We start from the raw sequence: 16,637 nt of genomic DNA, 5'->3' as shown, positions 1-16,637 counted from the left end.
TTCGGGTTCAGGCAGGTTCCGCGAGCTGAGGGCGCGGAATGGGGCTGAGGGCCGCCTCCGGGACGCCAGCAAAGGGAACTGAGAGACGCGTTACCCCGAGGCCAGGCCCAACGCTGCGCCCTTGGCAACCCCGGGCTGGAGGCGGGGCTCCCGGGCCTGTCGCGGCGCAGCGCCCAGGAAGCCCAGCTCCGCAGCGTCCGCAGCAGCATTGCCCCGCGCGCGAATCCACCGGGCCTGACCTTCCTTCCGGCGCACGTCGGCGAAAGCGCGGCCCAGCGACCGGGCCCGCCTCCGCGCACCGCCTCCAGCCCCGCGCCCGCCCCGCCCTGCCGGCTCTTAAAGAGACCCCGTCTCATTTCACCCTCTCTCCGAGAAGGTGAGGGGTTCGCCCTTTGCAGCCTGGAAATCTTCCCGCCAACGAGACGCTGTTAGAATGAACCCATGATTTGGCAAGACTCGGGGCATGGGTGGCCAATAACACCAGCGACTGGTTGGTTAATTAACTATTGGAGATTAGTTAATTGAGCATCTGTTGTATCCAGGCACCTGGCACGCAAGGTGTCATTTATTCTTCCCAACAACCGTATAGGTGGATATTGTCAATCCCATTCTCCGGGCTTAGCTGATCCTTGGAAACTTAGGTAACTCGTAAAAAGTGATCAGAAGCATTCATTAAGGGGTGGAGCTGGAATTCAAGCTCATCTATCTTGCTTCACAGCCAGCACTCTTTCCTCTGAACTTTGACATTTCCAGGGTCTGGACTGTAAATATATTAGATCCCTCAGGAAGTTATTTTAAAAAAAAACGAGAACAGGCCCCAAATGGAGTCGCTTATGCTAAGCCCCATTCACCAAACCAAGGCTTAATTATAGTTTTGGCTCTCCAGTCAATCAGGCTTCGTCTGATCAGCACTAGTTAGGTGACCTGCCTGATAGACCCCCTGCCATGCCCTAAAGAAAAGTAACCTTGCAATAACCAACTTCCTTGTTCTCGCTCCCTTCTGCCTATAAGTCTTTCATTTTGTACAGCTCTTCAGAGCTCCTTTCTATGTTAGATTGGGTGTGACACTTAGCAGGATCCTGTGGGGCTCCTGGGCACAAAAGCCTTTCTATGTGCCCCATCTCTTTGATTACAGGAAATAGGCTTCATTCAGCCTCTATGACCTTCCCTAAATTCCATCTGGCATATTCAAGCAGCTGCTAATTAGGGAAGGGAGGGGATGCAAGACAAAGGAGAAACAAACAGTCAAGAGAAACAATAAAAGAAAAAGAGAGAGAGAGAGACAATTAAAAAAAAAAGAGAGAGGGAGAGAGAAACAATAGTGCAGACTTGGGGCAAGGTCCTGGCTCCCCATCAAGCAATATACACGACAGTATCTTTGAGCTGTTTTGCAGATACTGAAACCCCCATCAGATGGGAGAAGTCAATGGTTAAGGACGGTATGCTGCCCACAAGCACGCAGACCCCAGACACCTTGGAACCAGAAGGTTGATGATGCTGACTCCCACTTACCACCAACCAATCAGAAGAATGTCCAGGAGCTGATCACGCCCTCTTTGAACAATTACTGTAAACCTTCTGACTAACCTCTCCAAGTTGGGACACACAGTTTTGAGGGCATCAGCGAGCTGTGGCCCCCTTTGCCTGGCAAAGCAATAAAACTTTTCTACTTCACCCAAAACTCTGTCTCCGAGATTAATTCGGTGGCAGGGTACAGAGGCCGGATTCAACTTCAGATGCCACCCGATTTGAATCCATTTTTGTTCAAATAAAATCTTAAAAATTTTAATATGCCTCAATTTATCTTTTAACAAAGGCACAACCAACGTTCCCACTGGACAGACAACTAGGGGGTGGGGAGAAGCTGGCCTGCTTGGCTCCCCTCTAGGTCTGAGGAAACGCTGCGCGCGAACCCTGGCTTTCCGCATACCGGGGGCCACCAGTAGGTGGCGGCGGACAGGGCCAGGGTGGCTGCCGCATGTACCCAAGTGCGGGCCGAGGTGAACTGCGCATGCGCGCCGCGACGGCGGGACGCTTTCAAGAGCGGCTCGAGGCCACAGTGGCCGTTGCAGCTGTGGCGTGAGGCCTGGCAGAGCTGTCCGCTGAGGAGGGGAACTGACGGAGAAGTGCTGCTGCTGGGTCTTTAGGCGAGATGCCGACGGTGAAGCTGAAACCGAGGCACCGCCCCTTCTGCTTCAGCGTGAATGGCCACGTGAAGATGCTGCGGCTGGTGAGGGCGGGGCCTCGGGGTGAGGGACGGTGTCCCAGCGCGCTCCCCCGCAGGGAGGTAGGGCTGCAAAGCATGAAGCCGATGCCCTGTACTCTCTTTCAACTTTGTTGAACCTCTGTCAAGGCCTTCCTAGAGGCAAGGCATTTCGCTCTGCACCCTGAGGGTAGGAGGAGAGAAATAGGGCGCTGTCCTCCCCCATCAGGGGCTTTACGGACTCACTCATAAAGCAAAATCCGCACACCTACATGAATGGCCCACACTTGGACCCACAAACCAGGTACCCAGGTTACCAGGGGAGGCAGCTGCAGTTGTACCACTCAGATGCCAACAAGATTAAAAACAAAAACAAAAGCACCGAGGGGTTTCAGTGGATGCTGTGTTTACTTGCTAGAACTCAGTAGTTTTGATGTGAGTGAGCTCAAGGCTGATATAGTCCAGAGCAAGGACGGTGGAACTCCTGGTTCCTGGGGTGTCAGACATGCCAGGAGCATTGCAGCCAGTTCTGGCAGAGGTTGGGAGAGAATGAATCGTCATTTGGAGGAAGGCGACCTGGCTAGTTAGAGAAGAGGAAATTATCATAAGAGAATATGTTGAAGGAATTCAAGAAGAGAAAAGGGGAAGGAAAAAAATAATTCTTAAAATTTAAAGAGGCGACATATAAGGAGAGGAGGTGGAAAGTTAGAGGTTACAGGGAAACATTCCTGCTTATTATGAGGAAGAATTTTTTATTGGGAAAGTTGCCAAAATTAAGTGGCCACTTGGGAAGGCAGTACATTCCCAGACAGAAAAGGTAGCAGGCGCAGATGAGCACTTCGCATGTTGTGATGGCGATTTCAGCTTCAGGTGAGTGGGCAGAACAAACTGCACGCAAGGTCCTTCTCACACCAAAGTCTGTGATTCTGAGAAATAACTATGACGTAATGCAAGTCAGAATGCATGAAAGAAGTTTAGAAAACTACTCTGGAGTTCAGAAAACGGAGAGATTAGCTTGGGTTGGAAGTAAATAATCAGGAAAGAAGTGACCTGAGGGTCTGGGGTTTTATGCCAGGTACTGAAAGCTTTGGAACACTGGAGGAGAAATGGGATTTTGTGAGAAAGGTTCCATTTTTTTAAATATAATTATAAATCTTTATTATCATTTGTATATGCTTCAAAGTATTCTATAGTGTGAATGAAACACATTTATCATTCCTCTATTTCTGGTTTTATAGTCTCCAGAAAGGTTTCATTTTTGATATATTAATTCCCTCAACAAAACTTTGAATACTTAATGTATTCCCAGCCCTGAGTTAGGACTTGAAACAACAAAGACACCCAAGACAAAAGTCCCTGACTATGGAGTCCTTCAGTTTAGTCAGAGAGAGGCACACAAGCAGATAGCTGTGATGTGTGACAGGATGAAGTTAGAGCACAGAGTGAGGCATCTAACCAAGGAGGTGTCAGGAAACGTCCTAGGGGGACATTGGGTAGGGTTTAAGGGACAGCCACCTGAGCAAAGGCGTGGAGGCAAAAAAAAAAAAAAAAAAAACCCAGCATGATTTATGAGCAAACCATAAGAAGTTGAGTTTTACCTTATTTTTTTCAGCCAACAGATATTTATTGAAAGCCTGCCATGTGCCAGGCACTGTTCCAGGCTCTTGGGAGATATCAGGGGACAAAGCAAAGATCCCTGTCCACATGGAGTTTACATATTGGGGTGGGAGGGCAGGGAAGACAAACAATAAACACAATAAATAAATAAATGGTGTAATATTCTAGAAGGGAGTAAGTGCTGTGGAACAAAGAAAACTAAAGCCAGCTAAGAGAGTGTAAGGGAAGGTAGGGTTGGAGAGGAAGATTGCAGGAATAGAATGGTCAAGTTAGGCCTTGTTGAGGTGACTTCTGAGCAAAGCGTTGAGTGAGATGAGGGAGTTAAGCTATGAATATCTGAAGGAAGAGTGTTTTAGGCAAAGGAAAATCCAGTACAATGACCCTATGGCAGGAGTGTACCTGAAGGGTTCAAGGAAAAGCAAGGAAACCAGTATAGCGGGAGTGGACTGACATAGGGGCACAGTGGGAGATGAAGAAGGTTTTGAGTAAAGTTGTATATGATCTGACTAACATTTTTAAAAACTACACCAGCTGATATGTTGACAATAGATTGGGAGGTGGGGGCTGGTGGGGACAGGAGGATTCCTGCAGAGGCAAGGGTAGAAAAAAAGGAGATGAGTTGGGGCTATTGCAGTAATCTGGGCAAGAGATGATAGCGGCTCAGACCAGGCTGTTAGTGGAGTAGGCTATAAGAAATGATCACATTTCGGATATATTTTGAAAGTAACCCCAACAAGATTTGCTGATGAACCAGATGTGGTGTGAGAGAGGGAGGAGTCCAACATCACTCCAAAGTTTTTGGCCTAAGTAGCTGGAAGAATGGAGTTGCCATCCACTGAAAGCCTGTGGGTGAAGTAAATGTAGGCAGAGGATCAGAAGTTCAATTTTGGATTTCACTTTAGAGATGTCTATTAGACATTCAAGTGGCAATACTGAACAGGCATTTGGAATATACAAGACTGGATTTTAGGAGAGAGATTGGCACTGCAGAAATAGAAGTACTTAAAGTCACAAGACTGATGAGATCATCAAGAGATGAGTGTACATAGAGTGGAGAAGAGGACCATGGATGGAGCCCCAGAACACTTCAACATTAAGAGATTGGGGAGGGACTTCCCTCGTGGCGCAGTGGTTAAGAATCCGCCTGCCAATGCAGGGGACACGGGTTCGAGCCCTAGTCCGGGAAGATCCCACATGCCACGGAGCAACTAAGCCCGTGCGCCACAACTACTGAGCCTGCGCTCTAGAGCCCGTGAGCCACAACTACTGAGCCCACGTGCCACAACTACTGAAGCCCGCGTGCCTAGAGCCCGTGCTCCACAACAAGAGAAGCCACCGCAATGAGAAGCCCAGACACCAAAACGAAGAGTAGCCACCGCTCACTATAACTAGAGAAAGCCCGCGCGCAGCCAAAAATATAAATTAATTAATTAAAAAAAAAGAGAGATTGGAGAGAGAAGGAGGAATCAGCAAAGAAGAATGAGAAAGCACAATTAGGGAGGCAGGAGAAACTAAAAGTATGGTGTCCTAGAAGCCAAATGAAAACTCTCTCGACGGAATGATCAACTGTGTCAAACACTGATGATAGTTCAAGTAAGATGAGGACTGAGAATTGAGCATTGGAATTATCCTGTGGATAAATTGTGAACAACTCTTTGTTAGAGAAGTAGACAGGAGCTGAGTCATGGAAGACTTTGAATACCATGGTGAAGGTAGGCTCTATTCTAAAAACCATGGGGAGCCATTGAAGAGTTTTAAATAGGTGAAGAATTGCACACATTTTTATTTTAGAAATTTTACTGTAACATATTTGTCATGGTAATTCAAGGAAAAGATACTGAAGGGCAGTGGTTTTAGGGACAAAGTGGATTCCCAAAATGCTTAAGCATTAAGTCAGCAGGACCCGATGATTGGTCAGTTGTAAGGAGTAAGTTGGAGCGGTGATCTTAAGTTTCCAGGGGCAGGTGAAAAGATAGATGGTCATATTACCAATTAAGATAGTGAATACAGGAGGAAGGAGCAAGGTGACAGTTTTGCACACGGTGAATTAAAGATTCTAAATGGCTATTTATGTGTGAGATGTTGAGGATAGACCTGGGACAGAGACCCAGATTTGTTGAGTGGGTTGTGGACAGAATCTAAAGGAATGCCATCATTTTAAAGAGATGGGCAAAAGGAAACCCACCGAGAGAATAGTTTCAGAGGTATAAGAACTAGAAAAGGTGACATGGGAGCCAAGGAGTAGAAAAGTAGGAAAAAGCCAATGGCAAATAAGTCATGGGGGTCTAGTAGGATAAGGATTGAAAAATGTTTGTTAAATTTAGTAATTTTGCAATCATTGATGATCTTGGCAAAAGCAGTCTACATAGAGTGGTGAAGAGATGTTTGAGGTATTAGTGGAATATTTAAAAGCTAACTGAAAACAAAAGCCAGGAGTTAGGAAAGATATGAGCTGTTAGTATGGATTAGGGGAGAACCCAGTGTGACTGAAATCGTGGGAACTGTTAAGAAAATGGATTGATCACCAGTGCCAAATTCCAAGGTTACAGAAGATGCGGACTGAAAAAGTGACCCTTGATTTCATAACCCATGAACTCAAGACCCTGGTTCAGTAAAGTAAATGAAGTGATTTGAGATGACATGTTGCTGATGGTAATTATATTAATTATAAAGAATGAGTTATTTAGTAACTAGTTATATTTACTGTGTAAGCAAACTAACCAATTTAGAAGTTTAAAGGTAAGCTACTTTTATACTAATAAAGTAATTGAAAGAATTATGAATAAGTAGCCTATATAGATCTAAGGTTAAAAAGAGAATGTGGGGCTTCCCTGGTGGCGCAGTGGTTGAGAGTCCGCCTGCCGATGCGGGCGACACGGGTTCGTGCCCCGGTTTGGGAGGATCCCACGTGCCGCGGAGCGGCTGGGCCCGTGAGCCATGGCCACTCAGCCTGCGCGTCCGGAGCCTGTGCTCCGCGACGGGAGAGGCCACAGCGGTGAGAGGCCCGCATACCGCAAAAAAAAAAAAAAAAAAAAAAAGAGAATGTGGATGCTGACAGACTGATCATAAAAGTCGAGCCAGGGAAGACTCTTGACAAAACCATTTTCCAAGAACACAGAGACTTTGGATAGAGCTGTATCTCCTAAGAACATCATGGCATTGACAGACCCCCAGCTTATTTTTTCCTTTAAGTCACTTTTCATTTCTGTTTTCTATATCTTCATTTGGAAATGAGGAGATTGGATTAGATTAATAATCTTCAAGGGTTTTTTTTCCACTTAAGTTTTTGTTAATTCTGATTGCATTATGTTTAGATAAGAGGAAGTGTGTTAAAAAGTGAAGCATCAGAATTGTTGGGGTTTTTTTTTTTTCCTTTTCTTCCTCACAGGATTCTTTAGAGAATTGTTTTTCTCTGACCATTTGTTTTCAACTTTCCTCCCCAGTATTTTTCATGGCAACATTCTAAGTTTAAATTTGACAGCAGATTCCAGATTGGTAAGAGTTAAGGAGTGATGAGTGGATGATAAGGAATTATATCAGCCAGTATACAGACTTTTTGGAGAAGCATTACAGGGCGAAGTAGAAAATGGGAATTTCTGTGGGGAGCAGGGTGAAAGGAAGGTATGTGTGTTTTAAGAGAAGATAACCTTAGATATGTTTAGAGGATGGTGAGGAAAGGAACTAGTGGAGGAGGAGAGATTGAAGGTACGAGAGGGAAAAGGAGATATTTGGTGGAAAAAGATCAAGGGAACAGATGTGGGAAGTGATGGTATTAGGTATACAAGCGGAGTAATAGACTTAAAACAGAGAGGGATACCTAGTTCTCTAAAACACAAAGAGACGTCAACATCCATACATTTTAGTCTTCCTCTTTTAGATGTGTGTGTATATGGAAGAAACCCATTATTTCGTTATTTTAGAAATGATCATTTTTACAGCTTAAACTTGTATTCAATAATCACTGAATAAATCCTGTTTTTTTTTCCTATAGGCGCTAACTGTGACATCTATGACCCTTTTTATCATCGCACAAGCCCCAGAGCCATACATTGTTGTCACTGGATTTGAAGTCACTGTTACTTTCTTTTTCATAGTTTTATATATACTCAGACTTGATCAATTAATTAACTGTATATTTTGGCCTTTGCTTGTAAGTGTTCAGTTTCACTGTTAAAGTTAACTACTTTTTCCTGCCATAGAAAGACATTTTAATAAACTCTGTTCTTTAGTTTTCTTAAGCCTTTAAGGAATCTCTGACAGGCTTAGGAAGGAGGAACTCTACCCACTGCTAATGTGCTCTGGGGAGATTCTCAGGGAACCAGGGCAGCCACGGAGCATAAATTCTCCTCTGAGCTCTATCTATCAGTAGATGTGGCTGACCTTTCAGACCTATCTTTCTAAGGAGAATTCACGTAGGTGTAGATCTTCAAAAGAAATTTAAATTCAAGATCATGGTTAATGAAATTATACGGCATTCTTAATCTTTACCTCCTTTTTAAATGCACGTTGATATGACCTCAAAATTGGGGAATAGAAATGGAGACAGATACACAAGTATCTACATCTTACACATCCCTGATCACTAAATGGAAAATCAAAATAATTTAGAGGCTAAATAAAACACAACATTTTCTTACTTCAAAATGTCTGTTGGGCCTCCCTAGTGGCGCAGTGGTTGAGAGTCCGCCTGCCGATGCAGGGGACACGGGTTCGTGCCCCGGTCCGGGAAGATCCCACATGCCGCGGAGCGGCTGGGCCCGTGAGCCATGGCCACTGAGCCTGCGCGTCCCGAGCCTGTGCTCAGCAACGGGAAAGGCCACAACAGTGAGAGGCCCGTGTACCGGAAAAAATGTCTGTAATCATTAATGCCACATAATTTTTAACTCATCTTGTAGAACCTTATTTAGTAGCATATGGACTTTACCTGCCATACTCACAGCATTAGGAATAACTGCCCAGTGGAATGCCCAGATGGCCTGGAAACTTTCAAAATAGGCAAGTTGAAGATACTAAGGGATACTTGGCCCTTCAGCCTGGACCATAAGCTGGTTCTAGGAAGGACTGAGTGACTTCACTGCTCCTCTTTCAAGTCTTATCCCCAGAATCCTATGTCCATAGGTCTCCTTTCTGAGACCCCTGCTGCCCTTCCACCCTTTGGCTGGACTGGTGAAAGCACTTGTCTCATCCTCTTGGATTCCAGAGTGCTGATATCCAAGCTGATAACCCGTATTAAGAAGAGAGGACTTTAGAGCTATTCTCAAACCATAAGCATCCCTTAAAGTGGTGCCTCCTGGAACCACTTTTGAAGACCAACGATGAGCATTTCAGACTAATCACAAGCTGAGCAAGTCCCCAGAGTGGAAGGCTGGGAAATAGATAGGATCTTCATGGCGCCTCTCCAAAATCCTCCTTGATCTACACTTTGGAGCTGGACCTGACTGCAGTATAAGGTCTGGGACAAGAGATTACAAAGCCTTCCTCAGTTGGCCCTCAGGGTATGTGATACCATTTAGTGGCAGAAAGGACGAAGCTAAATTATCCCAAGGATTTCTTCAAGGAGATGATGAACATGGTCCACATCCTGTTAATCTTGTACCCAAAAAGTCGCATAGTTGCTCTTCACACTCTGCTTTTCCAAAGTTAATGAAACTAACACATTTTAGCATTTATTTTTCCTCAAACTGTAGTAATTCTCTGCAGCTTCTTACACGTCCCAGTAATAAACTTGGAGTCCTAAAGTTAACAGAACACACTGAGAAGGAGCATGGCCTATGTATAGCATGTCTCCAAATCTCTGAGGCTCACACCTGGCTGATACTGTACTCTTAGAAATGGTGCTATATTGGTCAACTAAGTTATTACTCCATCATGAAACCCAGATTCCTCTATGCTCTTGATCTCATGAAATCATTTATTCAACAAATATTAAGTATCTGCTAATCCCAGATTCTATACTAGCTTCTTCGATAAAACAAGACACAAATCTTGCACCTGAGAAACTTTCAATGTAGCCAGAAAGTAAGATAGGTGAGCAATCCGGTATAACAGGTGCTGTGACAGGTGTATACCGGATGGTGTGGAAGGGAAGGGGACCAAGTCATAACAGGCTTGCCTGAGGAAAACTACGCCTGCGTTGAGGGCTGGAGGATGAAAAGTAGTTAGCCAACTGATATGGGACTGAGAGAGCTTTCCCAGTACAGGGAGCAGTGTGTGTGAGGGTCTAGGGGGAGAAAGAGCTGGACCCTCAAGGACCTGCAGGAGTTCTGAGTGGCTGTGAAGAAGAGAGGGGCAAGAGTGGAGGTTTGAAAGGCAGTAGGAGGTCAGAGCATGCAAGGCTTTGAATGCCCTGAGTTTTAATCCAAAGGCTGCTGGAACCTTTGGGAGGTTTTTAAGTAGGAGAGTGACATGATTAGCTCATATCTGAGGAGATCGCTGCTGGCAGTGTCGATAATGGCTTGAAGAGGAGCAAAACTAGAGTTAGGTCTCAGAGACCGCTTAAAAGTCTCTTATCCTAATCCAGACGTGGAAATGAGAAAGGCCTAAATTAAGGTTAAAACGGTAGCTGGTGAGAAAAAGTGTTGATGAAAACTGCTAGGACTGGGTAACAGGAAAATCAAGGATAGCTGCCATTTAAAGAACTGTCTTAAGAGGGTAATGAGACAGGAAGTATAGGAGGAAGGTCAGCTTTAAGGAAGGGCCAAGGAGAGTGGTATGTAATGAGTTCAGTTTGAGACATGGAAGGTTTTAGTTGCTTATGGGGTATTCAGGGAAACGTTCAGGTCTGAAGCTTAGGGGAGAGAAGTCAGAGCTGCAGCTTTGGGAGTCATCACCTCGTGATGGTAGATGAGCTCTGGGAGAAGGGCTCGGAGGGAGAGTAGAGGACGATAAGGCAAGACTGGGAAATACCAACATCTGGCGTGGAAAGGAGGAGTGGCCTGAGAAGGACAGGAGAGGACCCAAGGGAGACCCATGTCCCAGAAGCCAAGAGAAGAGAGCATTTCAAGAAGAAAGAAGGGGTGAATAATGTCACAGGTAAAGGAAGTAAGCCCAGAAAAAAAAAAAATCTATATTTACTGACTGTATTAATAGAGGCCCCCAGTGGCCTTTCCCAGAGTGGTTTGCCTCGAATGGACAGGTGACAGCAAAGCAGTGGGATTGTTAGACTGAGCAGGGAAGGACACAGCTGTAACTAGAGGGGCCACCACTGAGTTGAGGAAACCTGGCCAGGGACAAAGGAGGGTAATAAACAGTGAGGTCCCAGCAGAGTGGTTGATGGGAATGGGGCCAGAGCACAGCTGGAGAAGTTGTCTGTGGCTCTTTCACTATAACAAAAGTGAAGGACACAAAGATGCCTGAAGATTCCAATTAATCTGTAGGTGGGGAAGAGGTAACCTGTAAATACTTCTATCTGATGGCCACTGTCTTCACTGATTAGGAAAGAGCTTGGTCATCTGCACACAGATGTGTCATTGTCCCAAAGTTGCAGTCACTAACACAGTTTGTAGAGCAGGCTTCCTCTGACTGTTCCCCTCAAGTGCTCCAGGGACAGAAAACACACAAAGTGAGCCAACCCAGGGCTTTGTGCTGATATGGAAGTACAGGCTCAAAATTTCTGTGAAATCTCCATTTTTGTAATAAAATTTATATTCTACTCCATGGCATACTGATGTTTGGTTTTAAAAGAAAAGCAATGCTTTAAACCACCATTAAGGATCACTGATGTTCTGGGGCAGGTGCATCCTTTTTGTCCCCCCCGTGATTCTCTGCACTCCCTAGAACACCATTTTTATCTGAAGCCATTCACATACACTTAGCCAAATTACTAACAGGAGGCAGGGCTGCCTGTCTGAAGCAGAGGTGTGGTCTATTGCCTTGAAGCAGAGAAAAATACCCAGCACAGAGGAGCATTAACCTAGAACTCACTATCTCCTGCAAATGAGGACTTTTTTTCTGCCTAAATGTATCTAATCTTACCCTGTCCCTGTTGAACCTCTTCCTATTTTCTTTGTAATAACCGCTTTCCTAAGTTACCAGAGTTTTGAAGTTTGATATTTCTGTGTTAACAATTCCTTCTTGCTACCGTTGTCTGCAAATATACATAAACCTTTCCAGAATAAAGACAATTTAACTTTCCCACAGTTTACATCCATTCAAAATGTAAGCTGCACCTCTTAAAGCCACAGTTCAGAATGAAAGTACTTCATTTCAGGCAATTATTAAATGAATGAGCTACATCATCAAAAAATAATTGCATAATTGGCCAGCTGTTGCATACAGATACGTGGGAGCTTTTTCCCGAAAATTACCACTTTCTCCAGCTCTAAGTTTTATTAATTGCATTTGGAGTAACATTATAAAGTTGTTTATTTTATGGTGTAGAGCACTCCACACTTTCTCTTATATTATTAAAATTCAGCATCCTGACTTCCCAGTGTACCATTCTACTTTAAACGTTCCGCATAATACGTCATCCACTCCTAACCAGATGAGTTCTCCCTCCAACTACATTTAAATAAAAAAGACATAAGCCTGTTAAGGAGTTAAATGATTGGTGTATCATAGGATAAGAGACCCATTAGGCATCATTACAGGCCAAATACAATATATGTGATATTTTACTGCAGCAGTTTGACTTCCTAAAACTAAATAAAACTATTTAAACTAAATAAATTTGTTTAATAAAATAGAACTTTCGAAATCTTTAGGGAGCTGATTCATTTTGTTGGTGATCTTCATGTAAAGCTGACCTTTCTATTCTGTGTTTTCAGGATATTATCAACTCAGTGGTTACAGCAGTATTCATGATAGTTATATCTGTGTTGGCACTGATCCCAGAAACCACAACATACATAGTCCTTGGAGGGGTAAGTGGAGGTCTTTCTGGTCTCTTCCTTCCGGTTCAATCAGAATTCAAATGTACTTGAAGAATAAATACAAGAACAGAAAGCTAGACTGTATTCATCCTTGAGGCTTCTATACCAGTACACAGTACCTAATGGCTTAATACTTTTGTGTGTGAACACGTGCCCTGATTAATGTCAAGGAAGATGATTTCACGCTAAAATTGAAGTTAACCAAATAAAGAGATTCCTCCATATTTCTCATAGATAGGTAGGGCTAGACTAGACTGAGAAAAGCTACTGGAATCAGTTACAGAACTAAACTCTCAGAAACCTGATGTCAAGAATAAAACAAACCATGGATGAATTTCAGAGCTCTCCCTTTTCAAGAAGAGGATACATCCCACTTGCTAATGTGAGACAGACTGTTCTGAGCTCAGTTACTTCTTGTCCAGATCCTGCTTCAGATGGAATTTAATAGATGTGTCATCGTAAGGGAATGGTGGTAGGAAGCCTTGTAACTGAAGGATTATTTTGAACACTGCTTGAAGAGAAGCAAATCAGTTTAATTTGGAAGGCAAGCCCAAACAAACGAAGAGTCAAGTAATTTAGTTACAGTTCCATCTGATATTCTTTTTAGATTTCTTACAGGGGGTTCAAAATCATTTGGCTTTTCTAGGTTCTGATCTAGAGAAGTGAATTATTAAGTTCTTCTTAAATAAATCTCCCTCCTACTTCCTTGTCTTTTCATAGTATGGGCCACTTAGGAGAACTGGCCACATATGTCAGAACCCATGGCTTTTCAACTCCTTCATTAGGCCCAAAGCAACTTCATGAGGGATGGGAATTACTCTAGAAATGACATAGTGCTGTAACAGCAATCTCTCCTAGTTGTCTTTAAAGATAATTATGGAGAAAGAGGGATGAGGCATAGAGTTTACTTTCACTCACTTATTTACTCATTCACTCATTGATTCATTCTTTAAGTGCACTTCGGTAGGTGCTGACAAAGTATAGAGCCACAAGCCACAGGTGGCTATTGGGCGCTGGAAATGCGGCTGGTCTGAACTGAGATGAGCTGTAAGTGTAAAATACACACTGGATTTCAAAGACTTGCTACCCCCAAAAGAGTGTAGAATTTATAATTTTATTATATTGATGACATGTTAAAAATACATTCTTTTGGATGTATCAGGCTAAATAAAATATATTATTAAAATTAATTTCACTTGTTTTTTTCTTTACTTTTTAATGTGGCAATTAGAAAATTTTAAGTGAATCATGTGGCTTACATTGGTGACTCACATTATATTTCGTTTAGACAGCTCTGGACTAGAATGTAAGCCCTATCCTCAAGTTGCTTAGAGCCTAATACAGGAGACAAAAGTGCAAGCAGCTGTGTCTGAGCTGTTACCAGAGTACTGTGGGGCACAGAGAAGAGGAAGCAGCTACCTCTCTCCAGCAGTGGAATTGTGGTTTGCCAGAACTAAAGGGGAGGAAACGGGGACGGTTCCAGGTGGAGGAACCAGCAACATGCTGTGTACCAGAGTCATGAAAGCACCGGTAGGAGGTATGTAGCGTGGTCAGAACCTAGGAAGCTGCGTTTGAGATTCAGGATGGAAAAGGAACAGTGTCTGAAGCCAGAAAGCCAGATTTCTTGGCAGTTGGATGGAGCTGGTGAAATAACACTGACATCCCCTTTCTCCAGCCCCGGCACCAGTTCTCAAACAGCCATCAGAGTACCTAAAGACCATGTTCTAGTTTATTCCCTTTACTTCAGTTTTGTTTTCCTGAGGCCTATTTAGAATCCCACCCCTTAAGTGGATGTAGCCCGGCCTTTGAGAGTTCACTTTGGGTCATCTTATCACTCCATTTCTCCAAATCTCTTATCACAGCTACTATCACCATGGTTAAAGCTTGAGCTGGTGTTAACCTGACCTTTTCTCCAGTACAGTTTGCAGTAGGAAAGTCAAACAGTTGATCATTGGGTATAGAAATGTTGATTAGTAACTAAGTATCATCGGCAGGGCTTTAAACAGTATATCCAGGAGCATGTCAAGAGATCCAGACAAGTATTGGTTTCAGAGCCCACACCACCTCAGTATTGTTTCTGCTCACTTAAATTACCTTTCCCTTTCTCTAGGAAGGTACTGGGAAAACTTGGGAATGAGAATAAAATGATCTCTGAAGTCTCTTCCCATTTTAGTATTCGGTGACAGCGTAGGGAGCAATCCTGGTGCCCTCGCAGGAGAGGAAGCCGGTGGGCAGACCACTTAAAACCTGTGTGACCATGGCCACAGCAGTGACACTGTGTCTTTGTTTCAGGTGTTTGGACTCGTGGCCTCGGTGCTCTCTATTGCCGACGGGGCCCTCATTTACCGGAAGCTGCTGTTTAATCCAAGTGGTCCTTATCAGAAAAGTGCTGTTCATGACAAACTATAAGTTTTGTAAATTTATATTCCTTTTTAGTTGATGCTAATTATTAAACATATCTCTTTATTCTAACACATATATTCTGCAGTTCTCATTTTAATCTCTATATGGGAGCTGGAAGAAGAGATTTAGGAGCTGTGGGCCCAGCGCTGAACTTTCAAGGGAGCGCTCGAGCGCCTCAATCTTATGGGATCTGGTTTTCCTGTTCCTGGGCCCGGGAGGCAGAGGAGAAAGCGCCGGGAGCGCCCGAAATGGTCTTCAGAGCCCGCTCCCCGGCTGGCTGGCAGCACGGAGGTGGTGGCGTTGAGGGGACCTTGAGTGCCCAGGCTAGGCAGCGGCGTCGCATCCCAGTGGCTACGAGGGCGGCTGAAGGGCTTGGTTTGTCTGCCGGCAGCCAGAGCTGACTGCGCGCGAGGGAGAGGCGGCCGGCAGCCGCTGGGGCGCGACGCTGGCTCCCCGGGGAGAGCCGGCCGCCGCCGTGCAGGCTCAGAGCCGAGGGGCCCGTCAGACACCACCAGGCCCGGGGGTCCACCATGAATCCTGAAGACGACAACGCACGTTCGGGGGACTCGAAATCCGGGGCGCGTCCCTCCCGCTCACTAAACGTCGCCCGTGCGGCGCATCCCGAGCGCTCGGCGCCATCCACAAGCTCGGTGCGGGACACAAGCGCGGCGCCCTCAGCATCCCGGGGGCGCACTGCACCCACACTCAAGCCCACTGCACAACCCGCGATCCCCAGCCAGCGAGAGAAGAAGGCCATACAAAAGCGTGCTGAGGGCCGCGCCAAACTCCCGCCCAAATTCAGGGACGGCCTCAAGCGATTTCTCTTCTCGCCCACAAGAATCTTGAAGATCATTAGGCTGGTGAGCAGAGAGAGCTGATTGCCCGCTGGGCGGATGCAAGGGCGGATGCAAGGGCGGATGTAGGCCGGCTTCGGCCTCAGGGAGTGAGTGATTCCCAGGGGCGCCACCTGGGGGAAACTTCCCTAATTCCCTTTGCCGGTCCACATTGTTTCGCCTCCCCTTTCTTCCTCCTCTCCTTTTGCTCCTCCCACACACTCTACCCTTGCTACTAAATTTGGCACGCTTCCCTCCACCCCTCACTTTTATATTCCTCAGGTTTCCCCTCACAAAGGGAACTAGGGAAGCAATGGAGATAATAACAGAAATGTGTACATTAGCAAACAAGAATAATAGACTTGACCAATAAAGTTGATAAACCACTGGCCAATATAACAGGAAAAAATGGGGTAAAAGAGGACGTATATTTAAAGTTAGAAACCAGAAAGGGAAAATAATGCAAACCCCGAAGAAACTGAAAGGATTCACAGGAGCACTTTGCAAAACAAATAAATGTGAATAATTGGATCAAAGAGTTGATTTTCTGGGAAACTATAAATTACCAAAACTGATCCCAGAACAGAGAAAAACCTGAACAGACCAATATAAGCACCGGGGGGGGGGGGTGGGGGTGGGGGGTGGGGGGGTGGGGAATGAGAGTATCTTTCAGAAATGTGTCAGGCCCAGACTTTTTCACAGGTTAAC

General features: G+C 45.0%; 2 protein-coding genes across 6 annotated transcripts in view; one reads left to right on the top strand and one right to left on the bottom strand.

Annotated features, from left to right (window-relative positions):
- The window catches only part of TK2 (thymidine kinase 2), a 50,143-nt gene that overhangs the window by 30,188 nt on the left and 3,318 nt on the right, over window positions 1–16,637 (bottom strand). For 4 of the 5 annotated variants that reach the window (XR_013825232.1, XR_013825233.1, XM_079906854.1 and 1 more), the window contains exon 1: window positions 95–385. The exons of the other annotated variant lie outside the window; for it this stretch is intronic. Coding sequence is in view for 2 of the 4 variants with exons in the window: in XM_079906854.1 (XP_079762980.1) it covers window positions 95–356 (262 nt within the window). In the remaining 2 variants the exon portion in view is untranslated. Of the gene's footprint in view, window positions 1–94; window positions 386–16,637 lie in introns of those variants that run through there. 5 annotated transcript variants of the gene reach the window in all.
- LOC307178585 (chemokine-like factor) lies at window positions 2,153–15,102 on the top strand (the record flags this gene model as incomplete). Its single annotated transcript, XM_079906858.1, has 4 exons — window positions 2,153–2,230; window positions 7,812–7,970; window positions 12,589–12,684; window positions 14,986–15,102. The coding sequence occupies 4 exons, from the start codon at window positions 2,153–2,155 to the stop codon at window positions 15,100–15,102; spliced, it is 450 nt and encodes a 149-aa protein (XP_079762984.1).

Source organism: Stenella coeruleoalba, assembly GCF_951394435.1.
Source record: "Stenella coeruleoalba genome assembly, chromosome: 20".
NCBI classification, from domain to species: Eukaryota; Metazoa; Chordata; class Mammalia; order Artiodactyla; family Delphinidae; genus Stenella; species Stenella coeruleoalba.
The sequence above is the reverse complement of the archived record's forward strand: the minus strand, read 5'-3'. Positions and strand labels throughout refer to the sequence as shown.